Source organism: Megascapheus bottae, chromosome 22, assembly GCF_031878675.1.
Source record: "Megascapheus bottae isolate mThoBot1 chromosome 22, mThoBot2.hap1, whole genome shotgun sequence".
In the NCBI taxonomy this organism is placed as follows: domain Eukaryota; kingdom Metazoa; phylum Chordata; class Mammalia; order Rodentia; family Geomyidae; genus Megascapheus; species Megascapheus bottae.
The window spans coordinates 13,652,670-13,677,433 of NC_143530.1; the positions used below are offsets into that span (position 1 = coordinate 13,652,670).

General features: G+C 53.2%; 2 protein-coding genes across 3 annotated transcripts; both read left to right on the forward strand.

The window, feature by feature from the left end:
- The first annotated feature begins 1,021 nt into the window (after positions 1-1,021).
- Positions 1,022-21,400, forward strand: Notch4 (notch receptor 4). Of its 2 annotated transcripts, none has more exons than XM_090355942.1 (30): positions 1,022-1,216; positions 2,000-2,081; positions 2,279-2,574; positions 3,131-3,478; positions 3,553-3,675; positions 3,788-4,024; positions 4,152-4,307; positions 4,614-4,808; positions 5,868-5,981; positions 6,542-6,655; positions 6,740-6,862; positions 7,537-7,696; positions 8,542-8,687; positions 9,051-9,203; positions 9,522-9,639; positions 9,859-9,946; positions 10,264-10,417; positions 11,486-11,670; positions 13,333-13,585; positions 13,777-13,889; positions 14,364-14,887; positions 15,368-15,739; positions 15,861-16,036; positions 16,549-16,765; positions 17,060-17,141; positions 17,425-17,563; positions 18,575-18,870; positions 19,072-19,219; positions 19,652-19,749; positions 20,190-21,400. In XM_090355942.1, exons 1-30 carry the CDS (start codon positions 1,129-1,131, stop codon positions 20,892-20,894), a joined length of 6,003 nt encoding a protein of 2,000 aa, XP_090212068.1. In that variant the 5' UTR covers positions 1,022-1,128; the 3' UTR covers positions 20,895-21,400. The 2 variants fall into 2 exon arrangements, with proteins under 2 accessions (XP_090212068.1, XP_090212069.1); XM_090355943.1 differs by having other exon boundaries at positions 17,060-17,132.
- A 912-nt stretch (positions 21,401-22,312) lies between these two features.
- On the forward strand, positions 22,313-24,128 carry Gpsm3 (G protein signaling modulator 3). The gene is made up of 4 exons (XM_090356045.1): positions 22,313-22,697; positions 22,866-22,974; positions 23,165-23,364; positions 23,486-24,128. The coding sequence occupies exons 1-4, from the start codon at positions 22,644-22,646 to the stop codon at positions 23,621-23,623; spliced, it is 501 nt and encodes a 166-aa protein (XP_090212171.1). The 5' UTR covers positions 22,313-22,643; the 3' UTR covers positions 23,624-24,128.
- The last annotated feature ends 636 nt before the right edge of the window (positions 24,129-24,764 follow it).

Genomic DNA, 24,764 nt, shown 5'->3' on the forward strand with positions numbered 1-24,764 from the left:
TTTCAAACCACTTCAAAATGAAAAGGGTTTTCAAAAGAGAGAAAAGGCTGGTGCTGGTAAAGTCCGCCCCTGGCTGGGAGGTGCCAGGTGCTCTGGGCCGCCTCTGGAGCACTAGATATGGCCGTATTCTCGGCACTGCTCTGTATAGCTGAGTGCAGAACTCTCCTGCATTGACTAAAGAAGGAATCATGTGCATTCAAGGCAATTCCTTTTTGTGATTTTTTTTCCTCTCCTCTAATTTTATGTCCTGCCTGGCATCCTTGGGTTGTCTTCTTGCAGTGCAGGGAAGCAGAGATGGTTGGAATAAAAGCTACCCAAAGTCATTGTTTGCTCCAGATAATCTGAAAATTTTAAATGTTTACAATTGGAGTAGGTTTGAGAATAGAATGAAGAATAGAATATATTTGTTTACCATGGAACATAGGAGTTTTATACATTTCTCACTAGAATAAGACCAAAGATTCCTGTTCCCCCCCCCCAAAAAAAAAAAAAGAAAAAAAAAACTAGCCCAGCATCTTCTGCGTTCCCCAGAGAGAGAAAAAGAAGTCCCAGCCAGGGCTGAGGTAAGGTCTGGAAGTCCCCTGGGTTCCCTCGGCCAAGGTAAGTCTTTGCAGCTCCTGACAAGATAAGGTCATCCGAGAGGCCAGCGGTCCTGCCCTGCCAGAGTGCAGCACTCATTCCTGCGAAGAGGAATAGGAAGATCCGTTCCCACATCCTTCCCCCTGGGGCCCAGGGGCAGCCACCTTGCAATGCCCATCTCTAAAAAGAAGAAATTCCATCCTCCAACACGAGGGCTCAGACCGCTTCCAGACCCCAGGAACCAAGCCCTGTCTCCCCTGCTATCATCTGCCCTCCAGCCACACTGCCCAGCTTCCCCCCACTTCCCCAGGGGGAGTCAGGGCCAGAGGCCCCTCCCTCGTCCCCCTCAATGTTCCTCTGCCCTCCCTCCCATCACTAGGGTGTCCAGGACATTGTGTGACTCAGGAAACAGCTCAGACTGAGGCTCAAAGCAGGCCGAGGAGAAGGAAGGAGCAGTGAGGGCCGAGGATAGCTGTGCCTCTATGAGGGTTCTGAGGGTCACCGCCTGAAAAGGGAGAGGGGATCTGGGCTTGGGGCAGGGGCTCTGGAATGCAGCCCCCTTCCCTGCTGCCAGCGCTGCCACCGCCACTGCTGCTGCTGCTGCTACTACTAGGTTTCCCAGTTACCATGACCAGAGGTGAGGTGGGAGGTGGGAGAGGTGGGGGGATCCATCTCCCTCAGGGGATGTCCGGGGGAGGGGGCCAGGCTGAGCCTCTGACTCTGAAAGAATACTGGGTGAAGGAGATCAGTTTTCCCAAATGGGCACAGCCTGCAGGGAGAGCTGACTGCCACAGGAGCTACTTAGACCCAAGGTTTGGGCCTGGTGCCAGGGGGTGGTGACTGCTTGGGGGGATGGGTGAGAGGGGGGTGACTACCTCCAGGGAAAACCCAGCTGGCTCTGGTGTCAAGAGACAGAGGTCTCCAAGCCACCTGGAGAAAGAGGCAACAGACCAATTAGCCCAATTACCTGAGAGAAGACAAGAGAGAGGAACAGGATGGAGACGTGGAAGGTCTCACCAAGTCCCTTTCCTGCCCAGCTGTTCCCAGCCCCCACTCCCGCCACCCGTGGCTCAATACTGGGCCCTTCCTGGAGGAAATCCCTTCTACATCTCAGCCATTCACCTCCCTGGGGCCCCCGTAGGCCCCTCCTGGTCCCTGTTGTCCTGCTTCCGAGGGATGGAGCCAGGCTGCCCTTGGGAGGCCAGAGAATAAACAGGAAAGGAGGCTGGGAATAGCCACTGAGGCCTCAGACCCACAGAGCTGGGGACCACGTGGGGATTGAGTATAGAGGAGAGGGAAGCTGGGGAGCCAAGTGGACCTGAGGGGGCAGTGCTGCAGGCAGATCTGCCAGGAGCACCTAGGGGAGGAAGAATGAGGTACAGGCTCCCAGCTCCAGCTCGGCCTCTGTCTCCATCACCAGGCCTGCTGTGTGGAAGTTTACCAGAACCCTGTGCCAATGGAGGCACTTGCCTAAACCTTCCTCGGGGACAAAGGATCTGCCAGTGAGTATACCTTCTGGGTGGGGAGGGGGGGGCGGAGGGGAAGAAGGGGAGCAGGGAAAAGAGAAGTGAGGAGTTGGGGAAAAGGAAAAAGGGAGGAAGTGAAGATGGAGACAAGGGATGGCCAAGGAGAGATGTGAGAGAAAAGGGAAGAGAGGTCCAATTATGTGTGTTTTTATTTCTTCCTTCCTCCTATCCAGGTGTGCCCGGGGTTTTCTGGGTGAGAGGTGCCAGTTTGCTGACCCCTGCCAGGATGCTCAGCTCTGCCAGAATGGGGGCAGCTGCCAAGTCCTGCTTCCCACATTCCCGAGCTCCTCTAGACTCCCCTCTCCATTGGCCCCCAGTTTCTTTTGCATCTGCCCCACTGGCTTCACTGGTGAGAGGTGCCAAACCCAGCTTGAAAACCTCTGCCCTTCTTCCTTCTGTTCCGAAAGAGGTCACTGCTACATTCAGGCCTCCGGCCACCCACAGTGCTCCTGCGAGCGTGGATGGACAGGTAAGCTCTGGTAGGGGTGCCAAGAAGGACCAGGCAGGTGATTGGGCAAGCCTGTGGGGTGGGAAAAAACAGAACTGGAGCCTGAGAGAAGACAGAAGCCAGGAGACCCAAGAAGATGATTCTTGGCAAGTAAACCAATCGCTCCAGACGCATTCATCAGCCTGGGACTGCTAAAATGTGGAACTACTTCCAAACTAGTTGAAATATTTCCAAACTACAAGTGCCTCGGGCCTCCTGAGCCTGCCATCCTCCTGCCTCTCCCCTGCCCTTCAAACTGTCCTCCAGTTCACCATTGCTACGTGGTTATTGCCTGTTGACCAGGCAGCTTCTGCGCCTGGTGCAGACCATGCCTGCTTCCCACTTCTAAGCGCTCTCTCTCTTTCCCTCTCTCTCTCTATCTGTCACACACACACACACACGCACACACACACACATACACACAAATAAAGGTAGACAGATATGAAAACAACAGAGAGATCTCCCTAAGGGAAGGGTGAGCAAGGTCAGGTGAACTGGGTTTGTGTAGTGCCAGCACAGTTCCTGTGCCCTGTCCCAGGTGAACAGTGCCAGCTTCCAGACTTCTGCTCTGCGAACCCCTGCATGAACGGAGGTGTGTGCCTGACCACATACCCCCAGATCCAGTGCCATTGCCCACCGGGTTTTGAGGGCCACCTCTGCCAACATGACATCAACGAGTGCTTCCTGGACCCAGGACCCTGCCCTAGGGGCACCTCCTGCTATAACACCCTGGGCTCCTTCCAGTGTCTCTGCCCTGTGGGGCAGGAGGGTTCACACTGTGAGCTTCGGAAGGGACCCTGCTCCTCTGGGGACTGTCCACACGGGAGTACCTGCCAGCTGGTGCCAGGGGGAGATGCTATCTTTCACTTCTGCCTCTGTCCCCCAGGTAGGTTTCTCATGGGGGGAGGGCTTTCCCCTCCTTTAGGTTTCCCCCTCCCACTGGTCTTGTGTCCCTGGCAGGAATCACAGGCCTGGACTGTGAGGTGAATCCAGATGACTGTATCAGGCACCAGTGTCAGAATGGAGCGACTTGCCAGGATGGGCAAGGCACCTACACCTGCCTCTGCCCAGAGACCTGGACAGGTGAGTTGGTTCAGCCAAGTTCATGACCCCAGGGATCCAGATCATAACTCCAGCCTCCCTTCTTCTCAGGGCTTCCAGCTCCAGCCCTTGCCCTCTTCCTATCTCCCTATAGGCTGGGATTGCTCCAAAGACGTGGATGAGTGTGAGACTCTGGGTCCCCCTCGCTGCAGAAATGGGGGTACCTGCCAGAACTCAGCTGGCAGCTTCCACTGCGTGTGTGTGAGTGGCTGGGGAGGCACCATTTGTGACGAGAACTTGGATGACTGTATCGCAGCCACCTGTGCCCCGGGATCTACCTGCATTGACCGTGTGGGCTCTTTTTCTTGCCTGTGCCCTCCTGGACGCACAGGTGAAGGCAGAGGAGACTGGGGGAGGTGGGAGGCAGAGGTAAAAGGCTGGAGAAGCACAAGGGGGGAGGGCAGCTGAGAACTTTCAAGCAGCCTGAGACCCCCTTACCCCCTCCCCGTCCCCTGCAGGCCTCCTGTGCCACCTGGAAGACATGTGTCTGAGTCAGCCATGCCATAAGAGTGCCCAGTGTAGCACCAACCCCCTGACAGGCTCCACGCTCTGCCTGTGCCAGCCTGGCTACTCAGGGCCTACCTGCCACCAGGACGTGGATGAGTGTCAGATGGGTGAGGCACTGAGTCCAGACACATGGCTACACTGAACCAAGGACAGGGCAAATGTTTTCAAATGGAACACCGTATCACTCCTTTACTCTTGATTCCAATTTGGCATCTCTTTCCAGCATGACCTGCTCCCCAGCGCTCAGCCCTCCTGACCCCGTAGCCTTCTTCATCATGAACACGCAAGCCCCTTCCCCGGCTGGCTCTCCTCTGCCACAAACAAGGCCCCATGCTTGCTTCCCCTGACTCTCTGAGCCCCTCACCCTCTTTACTCTGGATGTCTGTGGATACCCAGCTTCTCTCTCCTCCCAGCCCAGCAAGGCCCCAGTCCCTGCGAACACGGCGGCTCCTGCCTCAACACCCCCGGCTCCTTCAACTGCCTCTGCCCTCCTGGCTACACGGGCTCCCGTTGTGAAACTGATCATAATGAGTGCCAGTCCCAGCCCTGTGGCCCAGGAAGCACCTGCCTGGATCTACTTGCCACCTTCTACTGCTTCTGTCCACCAGGTACTGCCCGGTGTGAACCTGGGTGGAGGGGACAGAGAAGTGACCATGAATCCGATGGGAATTGTCTTTCCAGAGCAAGGACAGTCTCAAGCCAACTGGGGGTCAGCTACTACAGATTGTGTCTCCTCTCCCTACCCCTCCCCAGAGGAAGACTGGGACATCCAGGATGCCTGGAGGGGTGGGGTGGGGGCAGGGGAGACAGGAAGTAGTTGAGCTTGTACATTGCCCACTTTGGAGACCTCTAGTCATTTCATGATCGCCACAGAGTGCACAACCCAGCCCACTACTCCTAGCCGGCTCTCGAGGGATGGGAGAATGGCAGCCTCTGCTTCTGCCAATCCAGAATTTCCTCCTCAATCACACAAACTCTCCCCTGTAGACATAAAGGGTAAACTCTTCAAATTCCAAGTGGCTTGTGTGCTTGAGTTGAATGTGCAATAGGAAAGGAATGCTGCAAGGCTGCTTCACCTCCAGGCTGGTTTTACCGAAGGGAAAAGTCCTCCCTGGGAGAGAACTACAGATCCAGTATCAGCTAGATGAAACCAGCTGACTTCATACCAGAAACCCTCTCAGCATCTCAAGGGCACTGTCTCAGCTACTCTTTTTTATTTCCCCCCAGTCCTGGGGTTTAAACTCAGGGCCTGGGCACATCACCACTTCCAGCTTTTTCTTTGTATGTGGTACCAAGGAATGGAACCCAGAGCTTCGTGCATGCTAGCAAAAATAGCCAGCCACTGATACCTTTTATTTCTTTCTCCTTTAAAAAAAAAAATTATAAAGGTGAAGTTGGGGCCAGGAGTATGGCCTAGTGGAAGAATATTTGTCTAACATGCATGAAGCCCTACGTTCCATTCCTTGGTACTACATACAAAGAAAAGGACAGAAATGGTGCTAGGCTCAAGTGGTAGAACTCTAGCCTTGAGAAAGCTCAAGGACAGTGCCCAGGCCCTGAGTTCAAGCCCCAGGACTGGCAAAAGATCTCCTAGGAAGAAGGCAGAGCCACCAAGGCCCCACTAGCCTTGCTGAACCCCGCCTCCAACCGCACACCCCTGTCCTCAGGCGTGGAGGGGCAGCTCTGCGAGGTAGAGATCGATGAGTGCGCCTCTGCTCCGTGTCTGAACCACGCTAGCTGTCACGACCTGCTCAATGGCTTCCTGTGCCTCTGTCAACCTGGTGGGTACCTATTTCAGTCGAGCCACCCTCAGTCCCGGTTCTCTATGCCCAACAGCCACCAAGGCCTCTTAAAGCTTTCTCTAGTCTAACCAAGGAGTTCCTCATTCCTCAACTCTTTCTCTGCTTCCCATACTCTCCTCACATCCCCAAATCTTCCAGTCCTTTCTTCTCCATCTCTGTCACACATCCCTCAGCTCTCTACTATGAAAATAATTTCATTCATTGAATATCTGCTCTCTGACAGGCCCTTAGACATTACATCATCTAATCCTTTCAGTGTCCTTGCACTTGCAGGCAAGTGTTTCACCACTGAGCTGCACTCCCGCCCAGTTGCCTCTATTATTCCCTTCTACAGAGAAGAAAACTAGAGCAAGAGATTATAGCTTATCCACGGTCACCCAGCTGGCCAGGGCAAAGCTTCCATCTTTCTCATCTAACTGTCTGGGTTCTTCTCCAGGAAGGCCTGCAGGTTCACCTTTCCTGGCAAAAGAGCGAGCTATGTTGTACCTCCCAGATAACCTTGACTTCCTCTCCCCACCCCCTCCTCTCTTCCCCACCAGGGTTCACTGGCACCCAGTGTGAGCAGGACATGGACGAGTGTGCAAGCGCCCCCTGTGCCCATGGGGGTCACTGCCAAGACCAGCCTGGGGCCTTCCATTGCCAGTGTCTCCCAGGTAACCTGGAGTCCAATCAATGGGAGGGAGGGGGAATCACAGGTGGCTGGCTGTGTGGTTCCTGACCCTCTCCCTGTGCTACAGGCTTTGAAGGGCCACAGTGTGAGACGGACGTGGATGAGTGCCTAAGTGGCCCCTGCCCCACTGGAGCCAGCTGCCTTGATCTCCCAGGAGCTTTCCTTTGCCTCTGCCCCTCTGGCTTCACAGGTCAGCAGGGGAGGTGTTAGAACTGGAAGCAGCCAATCGTGGGAGCTCACACCTATAAGCCTAGCTTCTTAGGAGGCTGAGATCTGAGGATCAAAGCCAGCCAGGGCACAAAAGAACCTGAGACTCTTATCTCCAATTAACCTCCAGAACACAGGAAATGGGGCCTGGCTCAAGGGTAGAGTGGTAGCCTTGGGCTGAAGAGCTCAGGGACAATGCCCAGGACAAGTTCAAGCCCCATGGCCCCCAACAAAAAAAAAACTTAAAACATATTTGAGTCTGTTTGGCCACTGGTGGGTACCTAATGGTTGGCAGTGAGAGAGAATAATGGCAAACCTTAAAATTATTCAGCAGAGACACAGGTACCAGTAGCTCAGGCCTGCAATCCTGAGATCTGAGGAATGCAGTTTAAAGTAGCCTAAGTGGGAAGGCAGATGAGACTCTTATCTCTAATTAACTACCAGAAAACAGGAAGTGGTACTGTGACTCCAAGGGGTAGTGTGCTTGCCTTGAGCAAAAGAGCTCTGGGACAGAGCCTAGGCCCTGAGTTCAAGCTTCAGGACTGGCATGCATACACACACACACACACACACACACACACACACACACACACACACACTAGCACTGGTTCCATGGAGACATGAAAGGGCTTGTTTTCTCTCCTCACTCACTCTCAGGCCAGTTCTGTGACACTCCCCTGTGTGAACCCAACCTATGTCAACCCAAACAACACTGCCAGGTCCCAGGAGATAAACCCCACTGTCTCTGCCCTGACGGAAGCCCTGGCTGTGCACCTGCTGAGGACAACTGCGCCTGCCAGCATGGACACTGCCAGAGGTAAGGCCATCCAGGCCCTCCTCATGTGTGCCCTTCTGTGGGTCCTCCTTAGTGGGCCAGGAGACAGTGGGTGAAGGGACAGGTCACTGGGTAATGGCCAATGCAGAACTGGAAGGAGATGACAAAGTTCTTAGGGCAGGACAGTGGGAGGGCTTAGCCAATAAGTATTTCCCAATGAGGGAGGGTTCAAATACAGCAAAAAGCAGAGAACTAGAAGGTCAGAACAGAAAGAAAAGCAGAGATACCAAGGCCATGGGCCTGGAGTGTGGCCTAGTGGTAGAGTGTTTGCCTGGCATGCATGAAGCCCTGGGTTTGATTCCTTGGTATCGAATACACAGAAGAAAAATGGAAGTGGTGCTATGGCCCAACCGGTAGAGTGCCAGCCTTGAGAAAGATCAAGGACAGTGCTCAGGCCTTGAGCTCAAGCCCCAGGATTGGAAAAAGAAAGAAATCTCCAGGCCAGTTCATTTTTCATTAGACAGTATCTACCCAGCATTGGTTCCAGGCACCGAGGAAACAGCCTAGAGCAAAGTGACTGCTTTCATTCATAGATAGAAATTACAGAATTATACATATATATATACACACGTACATCTATATGGAATATATTTAGAGAATATATGTTTGGGAAGAAATATACACACATATATATTTACTATAATTTATAATTTTGAGAAAATGAGTGGTTGGAGAGAGAAGAGACAATGATGAGAACGCAGTTGCTAAACAGAGAATTCAGAACCTCAGTACTTGAAGAAGTCTTGAAGGTCACAGGGGGGCCAAGAGGGAGGGGCGAGGATGAACCAGGAAAACTGACACACCCTCCTCTTTCTCTTTGTGAGCAGATCCTCATGTGTGTGTGATGTGGGTTGGACAGGGCCAGAGTGTGAGGTTGAACTGGGGGACTGCAATTCCACACCCTGTGTTCATGGGGGCACTTGCTACCCCCAGCCCTCTGGCTACAACTGCACCTGCCCTGCCAGCTACACAGGTAAGGCCCCAGGACTAGTCACCCTCGAAACCAGGAGTTAAGCCTAGGGGAAATGGAGCTATGGTTCAAGTGGCAGAATGCCATTCTTGAAACAAAAAGCTAAAGGAACAGCGCTCAGGCCCTCAGTTCGAGCCCCAGTAGCATCACATACAAAAATATATCCTAAGAGTTAAGTATATGATTAAGGGCCCTGAAACTTGGTCATCACCAAGAACAAATTAAGGGGTGAAGAGGACCCAAGAAGTATACAGGGGGTGAGGGAGAAAAGGGAGGTTGGGTGAGGATAAGGAGGGGAAGGGAGGGGAAGAAGAAAGTAATGGGAAAAAGAGGATCTCCTTTATCAGTCTCTGCCTGCTCCCTCAGGGCCCACCTGCAATGAAGAGGTGACAGCCTGTCACTCAGGACCCTGTCTCAATGGTGGCTCCTGCATCCCCAGTCCTGGCAGCTACTCCTGCATCTGTCCTGCAAGCCATACAGGGTTTCATTGCCAAACCATTATTGACCACTGTGTGTCTGGTGAGTGCCCATCATGTCCTGAAGATGAACCAGAGAGGGTAAACTGGACAGGGTGTCTATGCCATGTTTGTTAAAAGTTAACTGAAGCCAGGTGTGGTGGCTCATGCCTGTAATCCTAGCTACTCAGAAGGCTGAGATCTGAGGATTGTGGTACAAAGTCAGCCTGGGCAGACTCTACCTCTAACCACAAAAAGCCAGATGTGGAGCTGTAGCTTAATTGGCAGAACATTAGTCAGTGAATCCTGCGTGTGGTGTAACTGAGGTCACAGGCCAGGTGACAGGCAAAGAACCCAAACCCTCACAGCCTCCTCTCTCCAGCCCCGTGCCTCAATGGAGGTACCTGTGTGAACAGGCCTGGCACCCCCTCCTGCCTCTGTGCCAAGGGCTTTCAGGGCCCACGCTGTGAGGAAAAGATCTACCCCAGCTGTGCAGACCGGTGAGTAGAATGCCAAGTTCCCCGGAGGAAAGATGGGAGCCCTCAGCATTCCCCGCTTTCCTCTCCACTTGTCCTTGGGCTCCACCCTGCCTCCCATTCCACACACACTGTATGCTTCCCTCCTGACCAGCCATCACCCCACTCTCCAACACATCACACCCTCCTCTCCCCTTTATTTCCCACACCTTCTTTCTACTGTGCCCTGTCTGTCTTGTCCAGCCCCTGTAGGAACAGGGCAACCTGCCAAGATGGTGCTCAGGGTCCTCGCTGCCTCTGCCCCCCTGGCTACACAGGAGGCAGCTGCCAGGTGAGATGCAATGAGCCCAATGTGCCAAGAAGGGAGGTGGGGCTAGCACAAGATTAGGGATGAAAAGGTGCCACAAGGATGCTGGGGGGATCCACATAAAGAGAGCTAAGGAGGTCTAGGAGTTGAGGTTTGTTTGGAAAGAAGGAATTAAAACCAGAATGGTTGTTTATTCTTGAGGCTCTTTTGGAATGTGGAAATAAAGGAAAGGGAGGTGGGGTCACCTGCTCCAGACTATTCAGGAGGGATAGGATTGGCAGAGGTCCATCTCTAGGCCTGGAAAGCTAATTTTCTTTTTCTTGCTCCTTCCCAACCCTCAGACTCTAATGGACTTGTGTGCCCAGAGGCCCTGTCCAAACAATGCCCGCTGCCTGCAGAATGGGCCCTCCTTCCAGTGCCTGTGCCTCCAGGACTGGACCGGGCCCCTCTGTAACTTCCCACTGTCTTCCTGCCAGAAGGCTGCAATGAACCAAGGTACCAGGGAACAGATAGAGAAAAGCGAGTGCCCTCCATTCCTCATCTCTCAGCACAGCCACACAGCCTGTAGCCAAAACCACCACCTGAGACCAGAACCGCACACTGTAATTTAGCTACCCATTTCACAATTCAGTACCTAAGAAAGCCTAACACACCTCCTTTCTTAGTCCCACATTCAACCCAACTCAAGCCACAGCAACCAATCCAGTTAACAAGATTCCAGCTGCAGGCAACCATCAGGAACGTAACTCAACACAGAAATCAAAACTCGGCCAGTGTAGACAGTCAATACATTCTACACTGGACAACTCTTTTGAGGTTACACCACACCCTTGTAGAAAAATGCTTCCTCAGCTGGATGCTTAGTGGCTCACACCTATAATCCTAGATACTCAAGAGGCTGAGATCCAAGGGTCACAGTTCAAAGCCAGTCCCTCTGACCTCCAATTAACCACCAAAATCTAGAAGTGAGGCTGTGACTCAAATGGTAAAGTACCAGGCTTGAGCAAAAACATTCTGTGACAGCATCTAGGCCCTGAGTTCAAGCCCCAGGACTAGCAAATGCACACGCGCGCACACACACACACACACACACACACACACACACACACACGATTTATTCAAATATTTTAAAATAACTCAGGAAAGAGACTATTGAAGGCTTTGAGGATGATGTCTGTGACAGTGTGAAGGAACATAAGAATAATCAGAATCGATGCAAAACTTTAGGGGACAGTAGTGAGGTCACAGGCCCCCAGCTTGATATTTCCCTTGAGGTCTTTCTTGGCAAAGACCCATTTAAAGTCAAGTTAACTGGCACTGATAACATTCTAATATGCTTAAGGGGAGTTATCACTCACATTCTGGTAGAAAAGGTAGAAGGGAGAGTTTGAAGTTTAAATCTCTTCTGGGTTAGGAATTACTAACGCCTCAGGCTCCAGAGCTTCCTACTCTGGAATGTTGTTTATGGCTTCGGAGGTAAAATTGTTTCTGTTCAGTGTCTAGGACCCTGAACATTCATCCACCCTGCTTAGCTTCATCTCTCCTTGTTTGTCTTTCTCCCAGGCATAGAGGTCTCTGCCCTGTGCCAGAATGGAGGCCTCTGCATGGACAAGGGCCCCTCCTATTTCTGCCACTGCCCTCCAGGGTTCCAAGGCAGGTTATGCCAGGACAGTGTGAACCCCTGTGAGTCCAAGCCTTGCCAACATGGAGCCACCTGCGTGGCCCAGCCCAGTGGGTATCTCTGCCAGGTAAGAGGTTGAGAGGAGCCAGAAGACAAATGGAGGGTTGGAGATGAAACCCAGCAATGATGGTGAATAAGAACCTGATGTATACAATTTGTCTCAGTTTCCTTTACCCCATGCATCCAACCAGCCATCAGGCCAAACTATTCTGCCTCATAAATATTTCTCAAACGCTGTCTTTTCTCCTCACCTATTTCCCACTGCTTCTATCCAGGCTCTGGATATCTTCTACCTGGATACTTGTATCAGCCACCTTACTATCATCCCCACCGCCACAATTATACTTCTATTGGTTTACTTTAGCTTTTTGTTTTCTGGTTTTTGTTTTTTTGTCAGTTGTAGAACTTGAACTCTGGACCTGGGCTCTGTCCCTGACCTCTTCAGCTCAAGGCTACTGCCCTACCCCTGGAGCCACAGCGCCACTTCCGGCTTTCTGGTGGTTAATTGGATATAAGAGTCTCATGGACTTTTAGTGCCCTGGCTGGCTTTGAACCATGATCCTCAGATCTCAGCCTCCTCAGTAGCTAGGATTATAGGCATGAGTCACCACGCCTGGCTTGTTTTCTGCTTTGCCAATCCTTTCTGGGTACAGTTCCTGAGCTTTTGTGCTAAAGATTAAAGATTAGTGCGTGTGTGTGTGTGTGTGTGTTATTAATCAGAGATAAGAGAGGCTAGCTTTGTGAACTGCGATCCTCAGATCGCAGCCTCCTAAGTAGCTAGGACTAGTTTTCAACCTATTACCAGAGTACTGTATTGAGAACGTGCAGCTGACCTATCATCCCTCCCACGATTAACACTCTACAGGGACTTCCCACGGCTTTTCTGAATAAAGTCCAAGACCCTGCATAATAACACATCCGCCTGCCTCTCAGGTTTCATCTGTCCCTGTCTCCACGGTCATACTCCCTGCTCTAGCAACATAAAACTACCCTAGCCATTCTGATTCTGCCACTCATGCTTTTCTCCTTGCTGTTACCTAGGAGCTCATGAGTTGGTGACTCACACCTGTAATCCTAGTTACTCAAGAGGCTGAGATCTGAAGATCGAGGTTCAAAGCCAGCCCAGGCAGAAAAGTCTGTGAGACACTTATCTCCAATTAACCACTCAGAAGTGGCACTGTGGCTTAAGTGGTAGAGCACTAGCTTCAAGCACAAAGAGGCTTAGGGACAGAGCCCAGGCCCGGAGCTCAAGCCCCACAACTGGAAGGGGGGGAGAGGGAGGGAGAGAGAGAATCTATATACATTGTTAGGTTACATGTCTAAATCATGTAATAAATGTTAGCCATCCCTTTCTTCTGGTTGACTGTTATATAGAAACATCAATGATCAAAACATCAATGGATTCATAGTGCCTGAGACAGGGCCTGACACAAAATGGGCAGTCACTAGGTGCTTAGGATTTATACAGTATGAGAAAGCCCGGAAGGTGTGTTGGGAAATGGGCTTACTGAAAATGGGACTATGTTTACTGGTAATGTGTCACAGTCATTGTTTGGAACCAGGAAAGATTAAGCAGTGTGTAATATGTTGAGACACAAAAAAATGGGCTGCCTGTGACTACAATGGATGGTGAGTTGGGTGTTGTTGTTGAGCTGGAAGGTGGAGCCTGAGCAGAGTATCCTGAGCTTGGCTTATCCACTGCTCCAGACCTGACATTCTCTGCCTTCAGTGTGCCCCAGGCTACAGTGGACAGAATTGCTCAGATGAACCCAACGCTTGCCACTCACAACCCTGTCACAACGGTGGAACCTGTACCCCTAAACCTGGAGGGTTCCACTGTGCCTGCCCTCCAGGCTTCGTGGGGCTGCGCTGTGAGGGAGATGTGGATGAGTGTCTGGACCAGCCCTGCCACCCCACAGGCACCGCAGCCTGTCACTCTCTAGCCAACGCCTTCTACTGCCAGTGTCTGCCTGGATACACAGGTGAGACCCACTACCACGGAGGGGCACAAGCATCTCTGGGGCAGTCCCTGCCTGGTCTCATCCATGCCACACTCCAGAGAAAACACCCTAGGATCCCTTTACCTGCACATCTCACCAGCCTTTACTCCCAGGATTGAGTCAGGAGAAAGGCAGCGACTGACGCCATGTGTCTAATCTCACCATTACCACAGGCCAGTGGTGTGAGGTGGAGACAGACCCCTGCCAGAGCCAACCCTGCTCCCAGGGAGGGTCCTGTGAGGCTACAGCAGGCCCCTTCCCAGGTTTCATCTGCCACTGCCCCAAGGTAAATGGCCACGAAGCTGGCTTCTCTTTTTTGGAAACCATGAACATTGCCTAAGGGGAGATGTTCGGGATACCTTGGTTGTAACAGCTAACAACTCATGAGCCTAACCCAGGAATTGTACTCATGACTCATATCTACTTACTTCCTTCTCCTTTCTATTCTCCCTGGAAAGGAAGAGGAAGGCATAAAACTCTCTAAGGATTAACACTACAATAGAGCTGAACTGTGCTCGCTGCTGGGTCTTCCAGAACTTGCATTCTGAAGCTATAGATCACTCCCAGGGTGTTGTGCTGGGCTGTGGTTCATGCATTCGCATCTAAATGATAGATGTCATTTTACAGAACATGGCTTCAACATCCATAACTATTCACTCTCTGGAGACCTTCTGGATATGAGAATCTAATACTCACTGTTCACTTGAGGGAAGAATGACTGAAAGTCCTTTCCCGTCCTCTGTTGTCCTCCCCACCACAGGGTTTCGAAGGCCCCACCTGCAGTCACAGAGCTCCTTCCTGTGGTGCCCACCACTGCCATCATGGAGGCCTGTGCCTACCTTCCCCTAAACTGGGCCTACCACCCTTCTGTGCCTGCCTCAGTGGCTTTGGGGACCCTGACTGCCTGACCCCCCCAGCTCCTCAAGGTTGTGGTCCTCCCTCTCCCTGCCTCTACAATGGCAGCTGCTCAGAGATCCCTGGACTTGGGCAGCCAGGCTTTCGATGCTCCTGCCCCCCCGACTCTCCAGGGCCCCGATGTCAGAAGTCCGGAGGGAAGGAGTGTGAGGGTAGAGGCGGCGATGGAGCCTGTGACCCCGGCTGCAGTGGCCCAGGAGGAAACTGGGACGGAGGAGATTGCTCTCTGGGGGTCCCAGACCCTTGGAAAGGCTGTCCCCCCAACTCCAGATGCTGGCTTCTCTTCCGGGATGGGCAATGTCACCCACAGTGTGACTCTGAAGAGTGTCTGTTTGATGGCTACGACTGTGAGACCCCTCCAACCTGCATGTGAGCCTGAAACCCACTGAGGTTGCAGTTGAGGAGATGGGATGAAGAGGGAGGACACAAATGTCTATACTACAGGGTGGCCACAGCCCTGAGCTCCATTATAGCCATTGTTGCTAACAAGGGGTAGACCCGGGTTGGACTCTGGAAGGGAGTGACACATACTTTACGTGGAGCACAGCTTCAATCTGAGTTCCTCTCTAAGAGTTTTCAGGGCTCAGCCCTCAAGCCTGCCTCCCTAAGCCCTGTTGCTATTGACTGTCTCCCATAGTAACCAACGCCTCTGAGGGAAGCAGGCCTTGAACTCTCCTTCGGTAGGGAGGGTGGGGACAGAAGGGACATGGGAGACAAGTATCTAGCTCCTATCCAAGACTGCACAGCTATCTCAACTTAGCAAGCAGGGCCCTAGAAGCCCTGGGAATTCTCTCTGGGGTGAGGAAGGGAGACAGATTTAAGGAGTTCTCCCCTCTCCTTACTCCACAGTCCAGCCTATGACCAGTACTGCCAAGATCACTTCCACAACCGCCACTGTGAGAAAGGCTGCAACACTGCAGAATGTGGCTGGGATGGAGGTGACTGCAGGCCTGAGGGGGACTCGGAGTGGGGGCCCTCTTTGGCTCTACTGGTGGTGCTCAGCCCTTCAGCTCTGGAACAGCAACTGCTTGCCCTGGCCCGGGTGCTCTCCCTGACTCTAAGGGTGGGACTCTGGGTAAAGAAGGACAGTGAAGGCAGGAATATGGTGTTCCCTTATCCTGGGGCCCGGGCTGAAGAGGAGCTAGGAAGAACTCGGGATTCCTCTCATCAGGAGAAGGCAGCCCCTCCTTTGGGCAAGGAGACGGACACCGTTGGCACTGGGTAAGAAGTGGAAGAGAGCCGAGCCAGATGCTAGATTCTGAAGGTGTTTTGGTTTTGGTTTTGTTTTTTAATGGAGGGAAGGAAGCCAGGGCCTAGGAAAGACATCTCTACTTTTCCACAGATTTGTGGTGGTGCTGGGTATGGATCTGTCCCACTGCAGTCCTGACCAGCCTGCCTCCCGGTGCCCCTGGGATGCTCAGCTTCTGCTCCGCTTCCTTGCTGCCACGGCTGCAGTGGGGGCCCTGGAGCCCCTACTGCCTGGACCCCTGCTGGCTGCTCACTCCCGCCCAGGCACTGGTGAGTGACCATGCCACTTCACCTGGCCTTTGCTCATCTCTCAGCATGACATTCTCACAGATCTCAGAGATCAAACCAAACAGGATGGCTGGGTCCCAAAACATCCTCTGTGGGAATCTTCTCTCCTTCAGTGCCTCTTTCTCTTGACTGGATCCCCTCTATGTAGTTCCGTAACCTCATTTCAACAAGCACTTTATACCAACCATTTACACAGCCCTCCAACAAAGCTTGGGTTCTAACTTTTCTTTATAGGACAAGGATATCCAGTCATCTCTGAATGGAAGAGTTCACAGGACATAAAAGAAAAACTTGGATAGCATGCCTCCTATGTACTTTGCACAAAGCATTTTACCATTAACTCATTTAACACCAGGAGACCTATATTGTTATTCCCATTTCACACATGAGGAAACTGGCAGAGGTCACTACATTCACCCCAAAAAGCCTCACAACCAGAAACAGTCTTGTCCCCCCCAAATTGCCTCTCTTTGTGACTGTGTTTCTCCCATCAGTGCCTCCTGCCAACCAGCTTCCCTGGCCTGTGCTATGCTCACCAGTGGCTGGAGTGCTTCTCCTGGCACTTGGGGCTCTCCTAGTCCTGCAGCTCATCCGGCGTCGTCGAGAGCATGGAGCTCTCTGGCTGCCTCCCGGTTTTACTAGGAGGCCTCGGACTCAGCAAACCCCACGCCGCCGCCGGCCTCCACTAGGCGAGGACAGCATTGGCCTCAAGTGAGTAGAGGGGGCCCTGGGCTAAGCAGTGCTGCACACCGGTGGTTCATGCCTGTAATTCTGGCTACAATCTAAAGACCTCAGTTCAAAGTAGGAATGTCTGCAAAGTTCTTATCGTCAATTAATTATGGAAATGGAGTTGTGACTCAAGCAGTAGAGCGCCAGCCTTGAGAGAAAAAGCTAAAGGAATAGGGACTGGAGAGGGACAGGAAGGCTGCAGGAATTCTTGGAGATCCTGACCTGGTCCTAATCCTAGCTTATATAACTAAGCTCTACCTACTCACCTCCTTCTAGGACGCTGAAACCAGAGGCAGAAGTTGATGAAGATGGAGTGGTGATGTGTTCAGGCCCTGAGGAAGGAGAGGAGGTGGGCCAGGTGAAAGGTTTGGGGCAAGAATACGCGGTAGGAGGGCCGAGAGTATAGCCTAGTGGTAGTGCTTGCCTAGCATGCATAAAACCTTGGGTTCAATTCCTTGGTACACATACACAGAAAAGGCTGCAAGTGGTGCTATACCTCAAGTGGCTGAACACTAGCCTTGAGAAAGCCCAAGGACAGTGCTCAGGCCCTGAGTTCAAAAAAAAAAAAAAATGACGTGGTGGGGATGAAGGGGATGAAAGGCCAAGGCGATGGCTTCCCAGCTCCTTGCTCTTGCCCCAAGGCTGAAGAAATGGCATCCCCTCCCAAGTGCCAGCTCTGGCCACTGAATGGTGGCTGTGGAGAGATCCCTCAGATAGCCATGCTGACACCTCCTCAGGACTCTGAGATGGAGGCCCCAGATGTGGATACCTGTAGCCCTGGTATGTAAGCCAACCATGACCAAGGAAATGACAAAACCTCTCTTCTACCCATTCAGAATCAGAAAGTGTTTTTAGTAGCAGAACTAATGTTGTAGTGCCTCAGCACAATAACTCTTAAAGTATGGTGCTCAGAGAGCCCACCATCATCTGGTAACTAGTCAGGAATGCAAATCCTTGGGCTTCACTATAGAGTTATCCATTTAGAAATTTGAGGAATGGGCCGGGAGTTTGGCCTAGTGGTTAAAGTGCTTGCCTCGCATGCACGAAGACCCGGGTTCGATTCCTCGGTACCACATACATAGAAAAAAGCCGGAAGTGGTGTTGAGGCTCAAGTGGTAGAGCTCTAGCCTTGAGAAAGTCCAAGGACAGTGCTCAGGCCCTGAGCTCAGACCCAGGACTGGTAAAAAAAAAAAAAAAAAAAAAATTGAGCAATGTTTTAAATAAGCATTCCAAGTGAGCAGGATTCAGATTTGAGAGGCCAGAGAAATAAGGCTCTTTCGTATTCCCTTTACTGATGAGGAAACTGAAGCTCAAATAAAAGCAGGAAAATTACAACACAGAATCAAGAACCAGAGCTGGACATGCGCCTGAGAATATTAGCCCTCAAGAGATGGAGGGTGGCCAGACACTGGTGGCTCACATCTGGAATCCTAGAGGCTCAGGAGGCTGAACTCAGGATTGTGGTTGGAAGCCAGCCTGGGCAGGAAGTCTCTAAGACTCTTATCTCTAATTAACCAGCTGAGACATGAAAGTGGAGCTGTGGCTCAAGTGGCAAAGTGCTAGTGTTGAGCAAGGACTAAGGCAGGGTGCCCTAGCCCTGAGTTCAAGACCCAGTACTGGCATGCTCCCCCACCCCATACATATTCATACATACACATAATGTGGGGAGGGGGGAGAAGTGGAAGCAAGAAGATGGTACTGAGAGTTTGGTTTATGTAATGAGTTCTAGGCCATAATGATACTCTAACACCAGATAATGACACCTCTATTGTTACTCCTTTTCACTCACAGATGGAGTGACATCCCTGATGACAGCAGTCTGCTGTGGGGGAGTAGAGTCCAGGACCATCCAGGGGCCATGGTTGGGAAGTTCAGAGCCCTGGGAACCTCTGTTGGGTAAAGGAGCCTGTCACCAGGCTCACACCGTGGGCACTGGAGAGACCCCTCTGCACTTGGCTGCCAGATTCGACCGGCCAACTGCTGCCCGCCGCCTTCTTGAAGCTGGAGCCAACCCAAACCAGCCAGATCGGGCAGGGCGCACCCCACTTCACACTGCTGTGGCTGCTGATGCTCAGGAGGTTTGCCAGGTTAGCACACCCTGGAATCCCTAAATGGAACTGAGGTATGCATACAAGTAAAACTGGGCAGAAGGATCCCCTGGGGTTTGATTTAAAAAAAAAAAAAGGAAGCATGTGAAATTAGGCCCTGAAAAGAGACAATGGAGGATGGCTGAAAGGGCCTGACACAAGTCTAGGATACCCTGAAGATTACAGGCTCTGTCTCCCCAGCTACTACTGGGCAGCAGACAGACAGCGGTGGATGCACATACGGAGGACGGGACCACACCCTTGATGCTGGCTGCCAGGTTGGCTGTGGAGGACCTAGTTGAAGAACTGATTGCAGCTGGAGCAAACGTGGGGGCCGCCGATAAATGGGGTATGGAAGGAGGGAAGAAGAGACAGGGAGCAGATGGGAGCGTGAGATGAGGTGCACAAAATAGGGGCAGCGAGAGCTCCCTCGTGGGAGGCTGAGGCATTTCCTCCGCCCCGCTGACATGGCGGTAAATCTGCTGCGCAGTGGCAGTGTCAACAGCGCTAGTTCACCCTCCCCGCCCCCCACCGCTCTGGACTCACAGCACAGGGTCTCCCCTTCCCACCGACCCAGAACAATGCCCATTGTCCCGCCCGCGCGCCGGTGACGACACCAGAACGCTTCCGGCCGCCTGGCGGTCGCCAGGGCGACGCTTCCCGCCTTTGAGGAAGCTGGGTAGCCCTTCCTCTCCCCTCCCCTAGATAATCCGTGGGAAACTGAACTCGGGGACTTTGGCCCCTAGCCGCCGGGTAATAACTTCCCACGTTGTCCCCTTAGGAAAGACCGCACTACACTGGGCCGCAGCAGTGAACAACGCCCGAGCCGCTCGCTCCCTTCTCAAGGCTGGAGCCGATAAAGACGCTCAAGATGGCAGGGTCAGACCGGGTAGTAGCTTTTCCACACACACACACAAAGAAAAGCCGGGGAATGGTAACGCACGCCTGTAATACTAGCTACTCAGGAGGCTGAGATCGGAGGATCGCGATTCGATGCCACCCGGGCAGAAAAGTCCATGAGACTCTGATCAACTAATCAGAAAAAGCTGGAAGTGGTGCTGGGACTCAACTGGTGGTAGAGTGCTAGCCTTGAGCACAAAGTGGCTCAGGGACAGCGCCCAGGCCCAGACTTCAAGCCCCAGGACCGGCCAAAAAAAAAAAAAAGACAGAGAGGGAGAGAGAGGGAAAGGGATGGGGCGTGGGACTGAAAGCCCGGGAACCGCACAAAACCTGGAGGGGCGGGACTGGCAGTCGCGTGGGTGGGGCCCGAAGGGGCGTGGTCTCTCCTGACCCCGCCCCCTGGTTGTTTCCTCCCGCAGGAGCAGACGCCGCTGTTTCTAGCGGCCCGGGAAGGAGCAGTGGAGGTAGCTCAGGTGCTGCTGGGACTCGGAGCGGCCCGAAGTTTGCGGGATCAAGCTGGCCTGGCGCCCGCGGACATCGCCCGCCAGCGAAATCACTGGGATCTGCTGACCCTACTGGAAGAGGCGGGGCCGTCCGACGCACGTCACACCCTGTCGCCGGGCCCCGAGACTGGAGCCTTCTCGCGCACGAGGACCGCGTCAGGAAGCGTGCTTCCGCACGGGGGCGGGGCTCCGCCGCGTTGCCGGACGCTGTCAGCGGGGGCACGCCCCCGAGGGGGCGGGGTTTGTCTGCAAGCTCGCAGTACGTCCGCAGACGGGCGCGGGGGCAGGGCCTGTCCGCACAGCGGGAGCCCGTCGGGAGGAGGAGCCGGAGAAGGCCCGCCCTTCCGCAGCCGGAGGTTTTCCACAGGCCTGCGCAGACCTCGGCCCAACCCCGCGAGAGTGCGCGGAAGGCCCGGGTGCGCGGCGGGACGCCGGGGAAAGGCCTCCGCGGATGACTGGCCCCACGATTGGGTGGCCCTGGGCGCCTGCGGCCCCGCCTCCAGCACCCCGATCCCGCCCCCCTGTCTTACTCCATCCCCAGAGCGAGGGTCTCCGCAAATTGTTTGGGGACTTCCCGCTCATCAAGGAACCTCCTTAAACTCAGGAGAAGGTCAACATTGAGAGTCTACTGGGAGAGGACTTGGAAAAAGTATTACCCAGAGCTCCAGACTTTGGGATCAGCCTCAAAAAGGAGGGGCTGCGAATTGAGTTTCTCCCCGGGAGTTGGTGCACGCCCATCAAAACAAGCATTATCTTCTACCTGGAAGAAGTTAAAGCTCTGAGAAGAAGGTGCCGGGATGAGACAGGCCCACTTCCTCTCCTTGGGAATTAAAGCCAGAGGTTACCTTAAAATTGGAATGAGATGTAACTTGTATGGTTGTAACATGTGCATGATTCCCAAAGGGAACCTCTATTCATCCATCGCTCACAAAGCTGATGTATTTATTGAGTACCTACTAAGTGCCAGGCACTGTGTAGATGCTGAAAGATGGCCAGTGGCCATTCCAGTTAATGACCCCTTGTGTTCATCCCAAGAAACTGCTGCCTGGATGAAGCACCATCCTTCTGGCCATGGCCATCTCTAAGAACCTCAAATCTGTCCCCAATAATAAACTTATTTAAAAAAATGTTTTAGAGGAGTTGGGAGAGTGGAGTGGGAGTGTGTGTGTGTATATATATATATATATATATATATATATATGAAAGTAACCACATATAGAACTTAGTACTCTTGGCTGACTGACTTGGATAGAGGATTTTCATTTTAAGTAGATTTAGAGGGCTCCTGTTTATTTGGGGTATCATCAGAAAGCAGAGAGCATACACACATGCAGACCATGTCCCTTGTCTGGGACATTTAGTTACACCCAAGAGATTCCTAAGGCTTTAAGCAGAAGATGGAGAGTATCTTAAACTATCCACTTTTCAGCTACATACTTTTACCTTGATATTAGACTTGAAATGTGGAGGCATCAGGCATTCTGAAATTTACTACCAGTGATCATTCCTGTTGGCCAAGTGCTTTCTTACAACTAACCTTCACATCAACTAGGAGGTAGATAATATTAAAAGTCCCATTTTCTTCTTCCAAACATTGAAGCATCAGGATTTTGCCTCAGATAAGGCATTAAGTAACAGAATCAAATATTTTCATCACATTTCAGGCTCCAAGCCATTTACCTGTGAATTCCTTTACATGACAGCTGAAGACCCCCAAATATGTCTATTCTCTTTAGTTTCTAAATATTTACTATGTCTTGACTCAGTGCACATATGTAAGTGTAGATTTGTGAGCACTCCATGCTAGGTCTGTCTTCTGTTTCTCACGCTCCTCCCACTCCAGAGGAAAGTTAGAAAGGGCCCAATCCTGCATGAGGCTCTGTCTTAGGTGAAGAAGGGACCTGGTTTGGGGGAGGGAGGATCCTGAAGAGTGAAACCACTTCCTGTGTAGCTAGTTCCTGTGTTGACAGAGTTGAAAAGGAGGCAGGGATGGAGGGGACAGAGCCTTAGTTGGGGGGGGGGAGTGCTAACAAAACTCTGGAGATATGAAGGCGAAGATCCTTCCCCACTAGGATCCACCTCCACTCCTGCAGCTGGAAGAATATTTTTTCCCATTCTCTCTGTTCCCCTGGGGCAGAGAGGTCAAACAAGCTGTTTGGGTGGGAAAGAGAATGGAGGAAGTTGACAGAGATAGGCGGGGCTGGTGGGGGGGGCTGACCAGGAACCCAGCTTCCTGCTCAGTACCCAAGCATCCAGCCCCCAGCTCACCCCCACCCCTTCCAGCCCCCACTCCCTTCAGGAACCCAAGGTTCCAGCCCTCCTCCCAAATCCTAGTCACCCCTTCCCCCATCAGCTTCTCCCCACTAGGGGATGGAGGCCGAGAGACCCCAGGAAGAACCCCAGGAAGAAGAGGCTGCTGAACAGGTGAGCTGGGCACTGGGTAGGGAGGTTGGCACTGAGATAGAGACCTTGTGATGAGCGACGCGGAATTTGGAAAGGCTTGGGCACAGGCAGGAATCAAAACATTGAGGAAACGGAGCCACTGCCCACCCCCACTCCTGCTTGACTGGAATGGACATCTCTTGGTAACAGGAACCTCCTCAGGATGAGCAGACGGGCTGGGGGGCCACCTTGAACCCGACCACTCGGCCTTGGCGATCTGCTCCTCCCTCCCCTCCTCTCCGAGGGACCCGCCTTACAGGTACTTCTACCCAGGGAAGCCCCTGACCTGGTGCCCACATCTTGAGCCCATTACCAATGCCTGCTCCAGTGTGAACTCACTACCTACCACACCCCCTCGCCTCTAACCCAGGTCACCCTATCCCCATCCCACACTGCTCCTGTCTACCAACTTCTGTGGGTTTTAGAGCCCTCCTTCCTCCTCTCCCCAGCCCTGGGCCCCCGCTCGGCCTCCCTGCTCTCTCTGCAGACAGAGCTTCTTCTGGACCTGGTGGCTGAGGCCCAGTCCCGCCGCTTAGAGGAGCAGAGGGCCAATTTCCACACCCCCCAGAGCCCCCCAAGCCTAGCTCCAGCCCCACCCCGGCCTCTTGAGGACAAAGAACAACTCTATAGCACCATCCTCAGTCACCAGGTGAGATACCCGGAAAAGGCAAAACCCAGGCCTCTAGGTCTCCGTTATCTGTCCACCACACCAGCCCTGGTTTCTCCCCAGCACCCCATGCCACCTCACCAACGCTTTCCCTCTCCTCCAGTGCCAGCGGATGGAAGCCCAGCGGTCAGAGCCTCCCCTACCCCCAGGGGGACAGGAACTCCTGGAGTTGCTGTTCAGAGTTCAGGGTGGAGGTCGAATGGAGGAGCAAAGATGCAGACCCCCCACACATACCTGCTGAGATTTGAGCCTGCACCAGCCCCCCCCTTTTTTCTTCCCCTCCTAGGGCTCAAAGCTGGGCTTGCCTACTGCATGCCCTCAACCCTGTTTGGCAGGACTATCTGAGACCGAAGACCCAGCATTAGTCAGTGACCCTCAGCACCTTCCCAGGATGCTAGAGTGGGTGAAAGTGCTCAAACCCTAGGAATAGGCAGAACAATCATTTAACTCCTCCCTCGGGATGCTGGAGCTAGGACTGTCAACTCCAGGGCAAGGGTGTGAGGGCTCAGGCCCCTGGGAAGCAAAGGCTGGCTACCTACCCTCCTTCCCAGCAAGAAGAAATAGAGAGTAGGCGCGGTGAAGAGAGATTTAAGACACAGTCCCTGCCACATGCACATGCCACCAGCCCCAAGGCTGAGGGTCCGAAAGGTTTTGAATGGACCTTTAGCCTTGCCCACCCTTCCTCCCCAGTGCTGCTCGGAGTGAGATTATTTCGATTGTATGAATAAATGTATTTCCTCTCTGGACTGAAGGACTGGTATCTGGGGGTGGGGGGGGGGACAGGAGGAAGGGCAGAAAGGTGAGGCCAGAGGCCGCCTCTCTTCCCAGTCTGGCCAGAGGCCAGCTCCCCTCCCTAGCTGGTTAATTACTGGCTCATTAAGCAGCGGCTGGAGACCTCCCTAATGATCTCGCCCCCCCAGCCCCCCCTCTCCTGGTTTTAATTAAGTAGATCAGGGAGGGGAGTCATTAGGACAAGAAATATGAACCGAGCTGTCAGTGAACCCAGACATTCCTGCAGCTCAGAGTCCACATCGCGACGATCCGGGCTCCGGAACCCCGAGGCCGCAGCCCCCCAGCCCTCGGGGGGGGGGAGGGGACCCCCCGTCCCCCGTCCCGGGACGCCGAAGTCCAGGTCCCGGGCCTTCCCGCCCCTCCTCCGCTCCCCTCCCCCACCGGTCTCAGTTCCTCCCGCCCCCGGCTCCTCCCTGTTCCTCCTCTCTTCTGCCCTCCCCTTCCTCCCGGCTCCCCTCCCCCTCCTCCCTCCCTCCCCCTCCTCCCTCCTCCCTCTCGCACACACACCCCCGCTTGGGCCTCCTCTCTCTCTCTGTCTCTGTCTCTCTCTCTCTCTCTCTCTCCCTCTCCCCGGCTCCATTTTCTCCGCC

What these genes read in the sequence shown, in the direction of transcription:
- Gpsm3 (XM_090356045.1), top strand. Translation starts at nt 22,644, where the DNA reads ATGGAGGCCGAGAGACCCCAGGAAGAACCCCAGGAAGAAGAGGCTGCT. An exon ending in AAGAAGAGGCTGCTGAACAG is followed by an intron (nt 22,698 to 22,865) that starts GTGAGCTGGGCA and finishes TCTTGGTAACAG; the next exon opens with GAACCTCCTCAGGATGAGCA. An exon ending in GCACCATCCTCAGTCACCAG is followed by an intron (nt 23,365 to 23,485) that starts GTGAGATACCCG and finishes CCTCTCCTCCAG; the next exon opens with TGCCAGCGGATGGAAGCCCA.
- Notch4 (XM_090355942.1), top strand. Translation starts at nt 1,129, where the DNA reads ATGCAGCCCCCTTCCCTGCTGCCAGCGCTGCCACCGCCACTGCTGCTG. An exon ending in CTGCGAGCGTGGATGGACAG is followed by an intron (nt 2,575 to 3,130) that starts GTAAGCTCTGGT and finishes GCCCTGTCCCAG; the next exon opens with GTGAACAGTGCCAGCTTCCA. An exon ending in GAAGGCTGCAATGAACCAAG is followed by an intron (nt 10,418 to 11,485) that starts GTACCAGGGAAC and finishes TCTTTCTCCCAG; the next exon opens with GCATAGAGGTCTCTGCCCTG.